This window comes from Emys orbicularis, chromosome 24 (assembly GCF_028017835.1).
Source record: "Emys orbicularis isolate rEmyOrb1 chromosome 24, rEmyOrb1.hap1, whole genome shotgun sequence".
In the NCBI taxonomy this organism is placed as follows: domain Eukaryota; kingdom Metazoa; phylum Chordata; order Testudines; family Emydidae; genus Emys; species Emys orbicularis.
The window spans coordinates 10,327,782-10,342,235 of NC_088706.1; the positions used below are offsets into that span (position 1 = coordinate 10,327,782).

Here is a 14,454-nt window from a genome sequence, read left to right on the forward strand (position 1 = left end):
GCTGATGTGCAAAGGAGCCTTGGGGAATCTGGGAAAAGGTTCCAGCATCACATGCCGTATCTCATTTCCTGCCCCACCTGACTCCTCCTCACAGGCTGCCCATCTAAAGAAAGTACCAGCTTCCTGTGCCACATCTTCCACCCTGTAACATGACCGTTTCCTGGTGATGTGGGTAAGCAGCATTAGACCCCGTTTTACAGATGGGGAAACTGAGGCACGGAGGAGCAAAGCGACTTGCTTGAGGTCATACAATAAGCCTCTAGTAGGGTCAGGAATCCAACCCAGGGGGTTTGCCTCCCAGCTCCCTGTTGTAACCACCAGACCAAGCTCCTCTTTGAGAGAGAGAGAGAGAGAGAGAGAGAGAGAGAGAAAGGAATCAAAGCCAGTGCTCCCTCCACTTTGCAGCCCAGCTCAAGCCAAGAAACCCACAGATCATAATTCATCAACCACCGGGACTTACCCCAGGCAAAGTCTTCTGTTCGTGTAGCGCAGTCTGGGCTTTGATGGCTGAATCTCTGGCACAGTATGTGAGAAATGCACAACCTGCGGTGGAGACAGCAAATGCCAAATTAGACACACAATTGCCTCCATGTAACAACATAAAATCCCCCCCAACCCCACCGCCCAAATATCCACGATAACAACACGTTCCATGGGTTCATGGGCTATGTGCCTTGCCGTCCCCCCACCCAGCACACAGACCCCTGCTCTAACCTTCCTGTACTGAGTTCAGAGAGGAGGAGTCAAGCATGCAGGCAGCCCTGGTAGGCCCAAGTTTTTATCTAACATCTTTATTAAGTACCTGCAAGAAGGGGTGAAGCCTTGTTAATTAAAGGTGCAGATGTTACTAAATCGGGAGGTGTCGTAAAACACCAGGAACGAAACTAGATAAAGAATATAAAGGGGCATAGTGGCCTGGGCCAGATTTGTCAAGGTATTTAGGCACGCACGGCTGCACTCAGTTTTGCAACGCCTAACTGATTTAGGAACTCAAGTCTCATTTTTCAAAGGGATTTGGCTAAATCCCCTTTTGAAAATGAGACGTAGGCTCCTAAATCTGTTCAGCATGCCTAAATACCTTGAAAAATGTGGGCCTTCATCCAAAGCCCATTGGAGTCAAGGGAAAGGCTCTATGGGCTTTGGATCAGATGGGTTAGCATCGCGGGCAGGAGAAATGCAAGCTGACACAGCCAGTGGAAGAAATAACCTGAAACACAGATATTCAATGGGAGGGTGAGGCTTGGATCAGCAATTCCAAAAAATACCTAAGGGGTCAGAGCAGGCAGCAATTTAGATACCAGCATGCCATGGTGGATGGGAGTGGAATGCGATTTTAGGCTGTCTATGCAGAAGTATCTTGTCCTGGAGCAGGAAGGGAATATACGGCAGCAGTGAGACGATGTAGCAAGAGCAGTCCTGGCTTTCCGTACCATACACACATACACACGCACTGATGGAAATTCAGAGAAAAGCAAGCACTACAAGTATTGCAGGGACTGATTTATGAAGAAAGATTAAAAGGGCCAAATAAGGATCAGAGCCTGAAGGCCTTACTCCAGATTTGACCCAGCATCTTTGGCTAAAATCATGACGAAAGGGGGAGAGAGGCTAGCCACCTACATTTATTAAAAAGGTATCACGCCCACGGAGAGAGAGAGGGATTGTTTTAGGGTGCTCTGAGGTGGCAATGCTAAGAAAAACGGGATGAAGCTGAGCAATGAAAAAATTTGGCTGGTTATCAAGAAACGTTTCCTATCAGAGAGATTTATTAGACTGTGGAATAATCTCCCCAGGGAAGAGCTGGAAGCCCCGTCACTTGAGTCATTTCAGACAAAGCTGGGCAAAGCACTGAAGAATAGACTCCAATACAGAAATGCATATGCCCCCCCTCTGTCTCCCAGTCCCATTGGCATTTAATTACAGGGCAAATTTTGTCCTGTACGAAGGCAGAATTCATCCCTGTGTTAGTTAGGGCTCTCAGATTGCTACAAAATGTCTTCAGGGATAACCCGCAGTGCCAATCCATGTCACAGATCTCCACTCACATGGGTTTGGCCCAGATAAGAGGCCTGATCTTGCAATCCAATCTCAACAAGCTTCTCTACACCCCAGCATTGAATCGATTCTCCCACGCTTTGCCCAGCCTAGTCTGAAATGATTCAAACTCAGGTAAGGGCTGCAGGACTGTGTCTATTCTGGCAGCCACCCCAGAGTCCCACATTGACTCATATGATTTTTCTACCATGCTGAAGCAAACTTTGCAGAACAATCACCACTCGAGTGTCCTTATCCCACATATGGCAACAAGATTAAGCTGCCCTCCTTACATTCTGCATCCAATAAATTGCCTCTGCTAAACAAATTATACCTGGCTCTGTAGCTCTTACTAGAAAAACAGCACATGAATATTAAACATATCCGACAGGTAATTAAGACTCCTTGCCCAGCCTTCGAATTGAGGATGCATCGTGCCAGGCTCGGTCTCAAGATTAGCAACTAATTTAACTAAGGAACACGGGACTGGGAAAAACACACACACACACACACACTCGCTTCCTATGCCAAATGCAGTATCTGGCGGGATCCTTCGTGAAAACACAGGCTGACAAGTATCCCAAGGTTTTTGAATCCACCCATTCCTCTGACAGCTGTAATGTGGACCAAAGGTGAAATACTCAAAAGTGCCTAAGTGACTTAGGCATTAAGTCCCATTTTTAAAAGTAACTTAGACACTTGGGAGCCTAAGTCCTACATATGTAGGCTCCTAAGCACCTAAGTCACATGGACTGAGGTTGCTAAAGTGATTTAGAATCTTTTGAAAATCCCCCCCAAGTTTACGGGGCAGGGCCTGTTCAACCTGCATGTTCAAGGAGAGCCTGCGTCCGCTTGTGTCTGTGTATTGTGTATTATAATTATCTGTATTGCTGTACCAACCAGTGGCCCCAACTGAGTTTGGGCTCCCATTGAGCAGGGGCTCTACACACCTATAGTGAGGAGATTATCCCTTCCTCTAAGTGTTTACAATCTAGCAAGACAAGACAAAGGGGGGGAGGGGAACCAGAGGGAAAGTGACTTGCCCAAGGTCACCCAGCAGATCGGTGGCAGGGTTGGGAACTGACCCTAGCTCTCCTGACTCCCAGTTCAGTACCCCTACCCCCATCGGCCGACTGGGAGGCTCTGGAGACGGAGGCAGAGCGAGAATTATGGAAAGTGCCAGCAGCTGTAGACCTAGATTTTCCAAGTGCATTTTAAAGGCCTAACTCCTGATCCCAGTGAAGTCAATGGGGAACTAGCTGTCAGGAGATGAGGATTTGGGCCGAGGTGCCCATTTTAGCAGGGCTAATGCACAGAATTCCACGCGCAAAGCCAGAAAGTTATTTCTATGGGCAGCTAAAATATGGGATTTGCAAAGCCCAGTTGCACAAGACCTAATCCTGAGAAGTGGCGAGCACTCACAACTCCCATTGACTTCAGATTCGGGTTCTTACGTCTTCCACACTGCACATGTGACCTACAGCCCGATATTTATTCTAGCTTATATATTTCAGGTATCTGTGTGTGGATTTAGCACTAGTGATAGGTACCTGGAGACTGAAGCCCGCTTTCTCCACAGACTGGGTACAGTATGGGCAAGGACCACGTGAGTCTTCCACAAACTAGCCAATCACGATGCCCCAACCCCAAGCTAGAGTTGCCTTGGGGAAAAGGCAGTATAATCGCGGTGGCCCAACTTCTGTGCTGGTTTTTGCAACATGGGTATTTGTTCAGTGAGAACTGGACTGAGATCAAACTCATTTCACAGAAACCACCAAACAGCAATCGTATGGTGCGTAGCAATTTCCAGTAGCTGCCAGCCTGGGTTGGATTTGAACTCCCAACCAAGCGGCGAAAGACTCAACAGTCTGCTGCCAACTCCCTGAGCAATCCTCGTCCAACAATTTCACGGACACACTTGTGCATCTGCAACTGCATGCTGGCCAGCACCCAATCTGTTTATGAACATATATGCCCCCTTCTACTCACGTTTCAGGGCGAATAGCATTGACCTTCTTCCTCCTCTTCCTTCACACTATAGCCCTATTAGCTAGATCCATAGATCTGAAACTGCTTTACCAAAGGAAAGCCAGTATCATTATTTACAGAGGGGGAAACCGAGGCACCAAGCGGGGAAGTGATTTGGCCAAGCTCATCAATGGATGTGGTATAGAACCCAGGTTTTCTGCATCCATGTCTAGTGCTCTCTCTCCTGGACAGCACTGCCTTCAAAGCTAACTGGGGACTTTCTAAGCAAAACACTTTGTTTTAATTAGCACTGAAATTAACCTCTTGTTATACTTAAAATGATCTGGAACATTTTCATAGAGTCATAGATTCCAGGGCCAGAAGGGACCAATAAGATCATCTAGTCTGACCTCCCTGAGAACTTCCCCAAAAGGATTCCTACAGCAGATCTTTTACAAAAACATCCCATCTTAACTGAAAAATTGCCCGTGTTGGAGAGTCCACCATGACTCTGGGTAAACTGTTCCAATGGTGAATTACCTTCACTGTTAACATTTTAACCTACCTGTCACAGCAGTATGGTGTTGGATAGACTATTGCCATGCATTCTTCCCCAGCCTCCTCTAATTCCGCATGGACATTAGATTTTGTTGCTTGCCTCTTAAAGTACCCAGTTCTCCGAATCAGTATTAAAAAGCCTTTCCCCCTCTACCTCTATTTGTAGGGTAAAATGCCAGCTGTTCATCTCTCCCTCCACGCTCACCACCCACGAAACACAGGAGTTCACTGGAATGTATATAGGCAGATTTGGCCGCCTTTTTGTATTTATTTGAACTGCAACATATAGATCAATCTCTCTCCAAAAAAATAAGCTCTCTGTTATCTGAATAAGTATGTGTGAGCGGATCAGACACAGATAAGGGGTGTCTGTTATAACTGTGTGTTGGATGGTGCAAATCACATTGTTGGACAACGTTTCTCTGCAGTGATGACTTAATTTGCTTCCTTCCCGTTCCCTCCCAGCCACACACACCTTGCCCCCCCCCCATGCACTTTGTCCCAGTTGATTGCAAGTTATTACAGTTGGCTTTTTAACTAGAGGTGGGACTGCACCAACCCTTTCCCCCTCTCATCTCTAGACAGAACCAGCCCCCAGACTCTGGCTAAGTTCAGAACCTACATCAGGATCTGCAGCCCAAACTTTGCCGGCTCAGGCCCTATTTTTAACTTAGGATAAAGGAGATTTTAAAAAGCAGCAATGAAAACATTTTCTAAACATGTTTGCAATCCAATCAGCCCCTTGGTAATTTGATTTGTAGGAAATGGCAAGTGAGGCACTGCAAGCAGAGGATTGACGGTACTGAGGTCACTGGGAGTTTTGCCAAGGGCTTCAGTGGGAGCAGGATTAAGCCCAGATACCAAGGTGAGAGGCACTTTATACATGTGCATTATAATACTAAATGGTGAATGTTCCTACACAGATGGTCACTTCCCTCCAGGGCTGCCCCCTTATTGCTGCTCCCTACTTACAACTGGAACAGATTTGGGGCCGCCTGTTGAAACCATTTAAGTGCTCTTGTGCTCCAAACTGGGGGGGCACCATTGCCTTTTGGGGGGCACTAGCTTAGCAGCATCCTTTTGAAAAGGCTCTTCTTACCATACCATCCACTCCCAGGGCCCCTAGGAGTCCCTGATCATTTCGCCCCAACCCGTGGAGGCAGGATTCACTGCTGAGGTTCAGGAGCTTACTCTACTTCAGTTGCACCTACGTCCTGGTGAGGAACGCTGAGGGGGATCTTGCCAGGAAGTTATATTCCTTGCTGCCCTATTATGTAACTGTCAGGGGAACGAGAATCGCCCCTTGTCCCTACAGAGACATTGCCGATTGCAAACTGATTCCTGAGCTACAGGCCCCAATGCCATCCCCAGTAAAACTCCAGCTGCGTTGTATCCTTCGGTCTGGACTCAGAGTTCGGGAGAGCCTGGGGAACGTAACAAAGCCGTAGGAAAACAGACATCTGGAGCAGAGAAGTTCCTCTCCCCGAGTCAGGGATCCCATTTTCCTTGTGGAAGGCAGGTGTCTCTGGTTCCTAAAACTTCAGTCTGAGATGACCACCTTGGATTTGAGGAGGGACCCACTCAAAACCAGAGTCGGAGGCGATGTGTAAAGAGGTATCAGTGGGGGTGAGTCTAAGACTAAGCCAGTTGACGTTAGGTTTTCTCGGGTAACATTTCCCACCATTGCTAAGGCCAGTACACCCCCACGACCAGGGGTAGGGCTCACGCGGCTGAAGGCGGTTTTAACAGCGTGTCAGCTAACCGTGCTCAGACGGGGGCTGCAGGATGTGGTGCTAAAAATGCTGTTGGCCATGGAAGCCTTTGCTATACCTGGTTTCTACGCTTTTCTCCCATTCTGCTACCACTAGCTGAAACACTGGAGAATCTGCCAGTACGTGGCCTCACGTAGACTAGGCTGCAGTGGGAAAAGAGACATTACACTGCCTTAGACTCACCTGTGAATTTGATCTGGAGATGGTATAGGTAAGCCTCTGATTTTCCTAAATTAACCTTCGAACCAGACAGCTGGACCAAACCCCTTCCACTCTTTGGATCAGGGCTAGCTTGTGGGTGTAATAAATAGAACAGCACTTCGTGTGTGGAGTATGGCACTCTCTGTATTTGCCCTTAGCACCACCCACCAGCGGCTCAAATACCCAGAGCAAGAGAGGAGTGGAGAGACCAAGAAACCCTGCCCCTAGGATGCAGGAACTACTCTGTGGTCCTGCTGCTAGTTATTATGGAAGCCCTGGGAAGAGAATCCAGCAACGCTCCCCGTACCCGCCCCCACTAGCCAAATGCTCTCAGAGCATCCAACAGGAAATCTCAGGCCAGGCTATCAGCCCCCATTGAGATGATCAGAGATGGCCCATCGCTGTGTGGCACTAACGCTGAAATGTTAAGGAGTCCACTAGATGCTACTATAGGAGTGCTTATTAATAATGATATTGGACTCGGTTGCCCTACAGCACCCACTGTCTAAGATCCTCGAAGCACGTTACAAACGTTAGTTAGTTAAACCTCACAACAAGATAAGGGGAGAAAACGTCATCAGGCCCTGAAACGCAGCAGCTGTTGAACAGCCTGTGGCAATACACAGAAGTTCGGGGCAGCAAGTGAGGAATGTGGTATAGGACTGAAACAGCAGGGTGGGGGCTACGCAGGCAGACCATTCGAATGTGGTCAGCACCGAGAGGTTAACTGCCTTACGTTTATAAAGCATGGCATGGGATCTTTAATGATGACAAGCAGTCAGAATCATAACTGTAGACAGAGGCTTAGTACGGATAGCGGGGAGAGCAGCCCAGACTGTGTGACACCATCAACACTTCCTGTAGCGCCGAGGTCTTCCAGGGACATCAGCATCCCAACACGATCTAACCTTGTCTAGCTTGCGAGATCTGTCTGGATCACAGCAAAGGATGGCTGGCTCCTCCCGCACTGGCTACTGGAATGACGATCCCCGGCTACATCCTAACGGCTACCGCTGTCACCGATAGCCTAATGCCTGTATTAATAAAGGCTAATGGTATGTTTGAGACTCATGTCTCCAGATCTTTGGTTTGCTCAAGGAAAGGGAGTATTCAGGCCTCCAATGCTGCATAATCAATCCCACTGATTTCTTTAACGGTCTTAAGCATGTCAACCTGGCATAAGGGGTCAGGTTTATAGAGCAGCCCACTCCTACCAGCACACGGAACATGAGCTGAAAACACAGCGGTGGAAGGGTGTTGCTGCCTCCTCTGCCCATGGCCAAACCATGGCACTCTCTGCCTATTCACACACCCAGGTTTAGACTGTTCCTCTGCCATTTCCTCCCTGGGGTCCGGTTCGGTATCTCATGCTTCACAGCCTCTCTCCTTCCCCTCCCATAGACTCTGTCATGAAATCCACCCAGGAAAGCACGCAGCAGATGCTCTCACAGAAACCTCCGTGAGCCCAGTTCTGGAATTTAAGGCCAAAGATTTTCATCGGACTCCCACTCCTCGTCCACCTCCCCCAGCGTATGTGAAAACACTTCCCTGCTCTTCCCATGGAAATAGCAGCTCGATGACAAATATTGCCATTAATATGCAAATATATCTGCCATCATTAACATAAATAGAAAAACTGCATCATGAATAATATCAGGGGGAACTGGAGCAATATCAACTACCGAATAGGTTGCTGAGGCATTAATATTCAGCCACTAATATGAATATATAACCATTTCATAATAGCATTGACTTTAAGGCACTAATTCTTATACAGGAATGAAGGACCCTCCTAGAGCAGTGAATTTGTCAGTTCTCAACAGTAAAGGAAGGTGAGGAGAGCGCTGAATGTGAGCCCACGAGAAAGGTAAGGTGCCCTGCTGCTCTAAGGATGGGTGATGGCCCAGGCCTTCCACTGATTGTGAGCTAGGAAACTTTGGGCACCTAGCCTCCAGCCCCTACCTTTCTTTGCAGCTGCAGGTGCCTGCTGGACCCAAGCCTATGAGATCCTGACTGTCCTCAATTCCCACTGAAGTTGATGCCGGTGGAGGTTCAGCAATTTGAGGGATGAGCCCTGTTATTATTTGGGGAGGTGAATGACCCAACTTAAGCCACGGGAAGTCCACTCACCTTCCACGCCTATGGCGACCTTATAAGCGAGTGTATCAATAATAACAGAAAAACGAGTAACGGTGAAACCTGATACAAGGAAATCAACCCAAACTTTCTATTTGTATAAAACAGGGAAGGAGGAAGAACCCAGAAGCCCTGGAAACAACCACAGTGATAACCTGAACTTCCAAATGTCTTTCCCTGGAAAAAGCAACAGAGGGTCCTGTGGCACCTTAGAGACTAACAGAAGTATTGGGAGCATAAGCTTTCGTGGGTAAGAACCTCACTTCTTGCATCTGAAGAAGTGAGGTTCTTACCCACGAAAGCTTATGCTCCCAATACTTCTGTTAGTCTCTAAGGTGCCACAGGACCCTCTGTTGCTTTTTACAGATTCAGACTAACACGGCTACCCCTCTGATACTTTCCCTGGAAAGAAGCATCGAGAGCTAAACAACATCCCAGCAACGCCTGTATCCTCTCAAAAATGTCAAAGCCAGAGGGATTTGGGGGGGGGGGGGGCCTACTCGAATCCTGCGTTTAGCAGCAAGTTAATGTCACAAGGATTTGGCTAATACCAACGCTGCCCCCTCTAATTTCCATATCTGAGCAGCAGATCCCTGGAATCTGCCTTTAGCCTGACCTCAGCCTACAAACGCAGCCTATATTTAACATGTCGATTGTAATGAAATGTGCGTTTGCGTCGTGCCCCCACCCCATCCACCTCCTCGCTGTGTTTTAAAGGCGGGTTGCTGTCAGATGGTAACAGGTTTGTTCAGAGACACCCGCGTGCGCGCACACACAGACAGATGACAGTTTTATTCTGAAATCCTGATTGAAGACAGCAACACTCCCTGGGCTAAAGTCAGCCATCGCAGCTCCTATTGGCTTCAATGGGAGATGATTCCCCCTTTACACTGGAGCTGAATTTGGCCCTTTGTTTGGACAGATACTTGTCTTCTGTTAATAACACTTCCTTTTGTCACCCTTTCCTCTGTTGGGCTTGCAACAATCAGATGTTCCTGGAGGAATGTTGGCACTTGCAGCTATAGGGTGTTTTGCTTTTCAGAGCTACACCCTAAACTCAAAACCAGCTGCATCAGAACTGATCTGGGCTCCCCTTCCCTCCAATGAAAACCCCCATATCATGACACCACAAATCATTTTAGGGCATACATGGCCAGGCCGATTGCTGACAGCTTTAAAGGTATTTACTGCATGTTCTCTGCCGTTTAGCTTTAAACCTGTCAAGCAATGGGGCTTCCACAACCTGTGTCAGGTCTTTCAACAAACAGGTTCTTTGATTTCTCTACCATCCCTTTAGTGGTGGTGATCAGAGTATTCTAAACTTGGAAACATCTACCCAGGGCCAGGCTTAGGGTGGACACGGATTCAAGCCACAGACCTGATACTCTGAAAACAACAAGCTTTTAAAACATCCGATTTAAAAAATAATAATAATTACAGCCTAAACATGCTTTCCAAAACTTGTTGGCATGCTAAAGCTTCTAGGATAATCAGAAGCTCAGGATGGCCTTTCATCCACTCTAGATACTGCTGTGAAGAATAGATTTGCAGTTTATAATCTTTGTTGTGCAGATTTTAAAAACTGCAGCATTATAGCCTGGTAGGAGGTTCAGTACCATAGTCCAGGGACTGCTGGTCTTCCACTTTGGAGACCGGCTTCCACATCTGCTCCAGGCCTTAATTGCAATGAGTTTTTGTGATCTCAGCCTAGTCTGTCCTGTACATCTGTCCACATAAAAAAACCCAGCCATGCAATTTGTCATGACTGCTTGTCACCAGGCCCAATAGCAAAATTCAGAGGTGCTGCAAATCAGGACTGAAGGGACTGGCACAGCTATAAAGAGGGTGGGGGGTTAGGAGAGCAGAGGATGCTGCAGGTTAGAACCAAGGGGCGTTGGATTATTTATGTGACACAGCTTTCCTTGCTTCCCTCAGTCAGGGGAGCCTGGGACTAGAATAAGGGTTTGGCAGGTTGGGGCTGAGGTGGATTGGCAGAACAGGGGGACAAGGGGAACCCTGGGTACCTTCCCACACAACCACCGCTTGGCTGTCCCCAGCACTATCATTCCTTCACTCCAATTCCATTCCCACAAATCTGGAAAGGGGAAGTGGGGTGGCAATCCAACTTCTCCATTTACCCTATTGTAAAAAGATGACTGTGTATATCATTCATGTACACTGAAATATCATTGTCTAGGAGAGCCCCACACATGAGCAACCAGAAGGCTATAATCGCAGACATAAGTTTCACAATAAACAGTTTTACTGGTATATATTGAATGTACTCAAACAAAATTCCCATTATACGCATGGTGCTGTACAGTAAACGTCTATAACCGTCTATGTATAAAGAGAGTCATTTTTAGCACTATATAAATATCGCCTAGCTAGATAACGTGATTTCAAAGCTATAACGTGGCTGCTGTTTTCTATAAGTCTTAAGGTTTCAAGGGGTCTTCCACACACCCTCCTCCTTCTTCTTGTTACACTACTATATTCTACAGTAGTGGACCAAAAAAACTACAGCTCACAGAAATGTTACTGCAGCATCTTGGGTCGATAATCTTGAGGGGGGGAGGGATTGGAATGAGGTTCATCTATGAAATCATCCAATGGTTCACCCTAAATTAACTTGAGTATAAAGGGGGGAGGGGATATTCCCCTTCTTTGGGAGGAGATCTTTGGCCAGAATAGGACCTGGGAAAAGGAGTGAGATCAACAAGGAAAGGCATCGGGCCCAGAAGGCATTGGAAGAAGTGTTAACGATATGTCACAGATTTCCCCAGCCCCAGGCACAACCCCATTTCTTTGTGGCTCCAAGCCTGGCTAGAGCAGAGAGAGAGTCTGATCGTCTTCGCCTGGCAGCAAGAGGAGGGTCGAAGCCACCAGGGCCCCTTTGTGAACATTACAAATGTAATTCTGTTAGGGAGGATTAAAAGTTCCCAGGCAGCTCCTGTCAAAAGCCTAAATGAATGAAAGGAACGGGCTGAAATCTGCCAGCGCCCCAGAAAGGAGAGGAGGTGGGGAGGAGAAAGGGGCTGGGGACGCAGGGGGGAAGAGGGGGCTCTAGGAGTTGGGGGGGGCAGAGGCTGGCAGGGAGGAGAAGCTGGAAGGAGGGAGGGTAGGAAAGAGAAGGGAGACATGAGGCAGGGAGATGGCTGGCAGGGGGGATGGCTGGAGGAAAGGAGGATGCTGAGGGGGGGAGGCTCACCCTTGTGCATGCCGGTGTAGCGGTCCTTGAGCACGGTGAGCTCGTAGATCTTGCCGAACTGCTCGAAGAGGGGCTTGAGGTCCTTCTCCTCCAGGTTGCGGGGGATCTGCCCCACGAACAGCTTGATGGCATCCAGGTCCTTCATGCTGTCCGGCTGCGCGGGGGGGTCCGAGCTGCTGCTGCTGCTGCTCATGGGGGAGGCTCTGGGCTGCAGGAGCTGCTGCTGCCTCCTCGCCTCGCCCTCGGTGAGTCTGGCCATTCCCCGAGCCCGGCGCAGGTTGCAGACGGAAGGAGCGGACGGGGGAGGAAAGAGCTCTCAGCTGGAAAGGGCTCAGCAGCCAGCGGCGGCAGCATCAGGACCACAAAGAGCCGCTCCACAGGGACACCTGCCGGCCGCGGAGCGGAGCTGCAGCCTCTAGGAGGCAGGCACCCGTCCCTGGGGAGGCCATGCCTGCCTGGGGCTGCAAACCAGGCAGGGACCATGCCCCAGGGGCTGCCAGTGCTGCTAGCCTGCAAACCCTGCAGTCAGCGCACGCTGTAGAGGGAGGGAGGCAGGGACCATGCCCCAGCCAAGGGGGGGAGAGGGGCAAGGCTGCCTGGGAGCACCGGGCTGCCAACGATGCAATCCGTGCAACCTATGGGATGGGGATGATTGATGATGACTGCATCTTCGCCCCCCCCAGACTGAGAAGCACTGCACCCCCAGGGAGAATAAAACCTACGCCCCCTTCCTAGGAGAGAAGAGAACAATACCTCTTAGAACCCAAACACTCCATCCAGTCTCCAGGGTAGAGAACAATACTGAATATTGGCGGCGGGGAAGTCCTGCCCCTCACAAACTGGGGAGAGTAACTCATGGGACAGCAGCAAGGAACGGAGATCTGTAAACCGCAGTCCATTTCGTGCCATTCTAGAGAAAGACGGATGGCTAGCGCTGGGAAAGAGGGCTAGGAAAGCCCATGCACGTTGGGCAGAACCAAGTTGCCCGAACCCTACACTGACTGGAGGAAAGGCACAATCCAGAACAGGCTGGAGAGTTGCATAGGCAGTCTAGAATTTTTCAGACTGGAGGAGGAAGATGCAGTCCAGGAAGAGGATGGAGTCTGGATGCACATTGGAAAATCAGATAGGCTGGGGACAGCAAAGGGGGGGGGTAATCTAGTACTATGCTGAGGAGGACCACAGTCCAGAATCATGCTGACTGGATGGGAGAGAGTCCAGAACCTTTCAGCCCAGAAAGGGAATGCTGTTGGAATCATCTCAGCCTGGCCAGAGAGACAAAATCTAGAACAGCTCCGTGACGACTGCATCGAAACCACCCAGGCCTATTCAGACTGGAAAGAGGAACCATGTACTTCGGGGATGGGCCCAGCCCACAACTCTGCAAAATACTGGAGAACAATTTACAACACAACACAATTCAGCCTGGATTGAAGCCCCACAAGCCAGACCCATGCAAATGGGAAAAGAGGACCACCTTACGTAATCTAGACACCTGCAGCTTGGATAAGAGGGACACAAAAAGAGCAGGCAACCTGGCACAAAACAGATTCAGCTGCTACCTAAAGATTTTTTGGGGGGGGGGGTCAGTGGAAAGCAAGTATATGTTGAAAATGGAGAGCTTAATTTTCAGAGGTCCCAAGCCCCAGACAGAGCCAGCTGGGAGTTGGGAGTGCTCAGCACCAGTGAAAAATCAAGCCCACGGTTCTTAGATTGTGAGAGGGGCTGCTGTGAGTGGCATTTCTAAGGTCCCTAGAACCGTAATGTCTATGCTCCAGCTGTTGGTGACACCGCAGGCACCAGCATCTTCTACAAAATAAAGGTCCAATCACAATTTGTATAGGAGGTGTGAGGTAAGGACAGATGAGAGAAATATCTTCCTACTGAATCCCTATCTGAAATCGCATTGTTCATACCCTCACCCCTCCCCACTGCTACTGTAGCACCATTGTCTGTAGGTGGAGAGGCAATTCAGGCTAGAAGGTTTATTTACCAAGTCCCTGTCCAAAGAAGGATGCAAGCGGTAATACATTGGAATCACGCCCTATGACACAGAGTAGCTTCGATGTGTTATGTTGAGGCAGAAGGGGGCTGGAAGCCAATGTGCTCTGTGCAATATGGGATATAGTTTCCCTGGGGATATTCTATTCTCTTTATAAAATTGGTCTGCCTCTGTCAGGCCCTGTCCAGACTGCACCTGATCGGTCGAAGCTGGTAGTGCTAACCATGTTTAAATGCAGTTTCACTAGCAAGATGTGGACACGAGAACAAATGGATATAAACTGGCCGTCGGGAAGTTTAGGCTTGAAATTAGACGACGGTTTCTAACCGTCAGAGGGGTGAAGTTCTGGAATAGCCTTCCAAGGGAAACGGTGGGGGCGAAAGACCTCTCTGGCTTTAAGATTAAGCTTGATAAGTTTATGGAGGGGATGGTTTGATGGGATAACGTGATTTTAGTCAATAAGTCAATAACTGCCATCGCTGGTAATTAGTATCAATGGGCAATGTGGGTCTGGCTGGAGAATCTTGCCCGCATGCTCGGGGTTCTGCTGATTGCGATATTTGGGGTCGGGA

The 14,454-nt window shown here is 48.8% G+C and overlaps 1 protein-coding gene across 12 annotated transcripts in view; it reads right to left on the bottom strand.

The window, feature by feature from the left end:
* The window catches only part of CELF5 (CUGBP Elav-like family member 5), a 55,308-nt gene extending 43,169 nt beyond the window's left edge, over nt 1-12,139 (bottom strand). For all 12 annotated transcript variants that reach the window (XM_065422120.1, XM_065422116.1, XM_065422111.1 and 9 more), the window contains exons 1-2: nt 11,881-12,139; nt 461-543 (exon numbers count right to left, since the gene is read on the bottom strand). In XM_065422120.1, coding sequence (XP_065278192.1) covers nt 461-543; nt 11,881-12,139 — 342 coding nt within the window. The remainder of the gene's footprint in view (nt 1-460; nt 544-11,880) is intronic.
* Between the last annotated feature and the right edge of the window lie 2,315 nt (nt 12,140-14,454).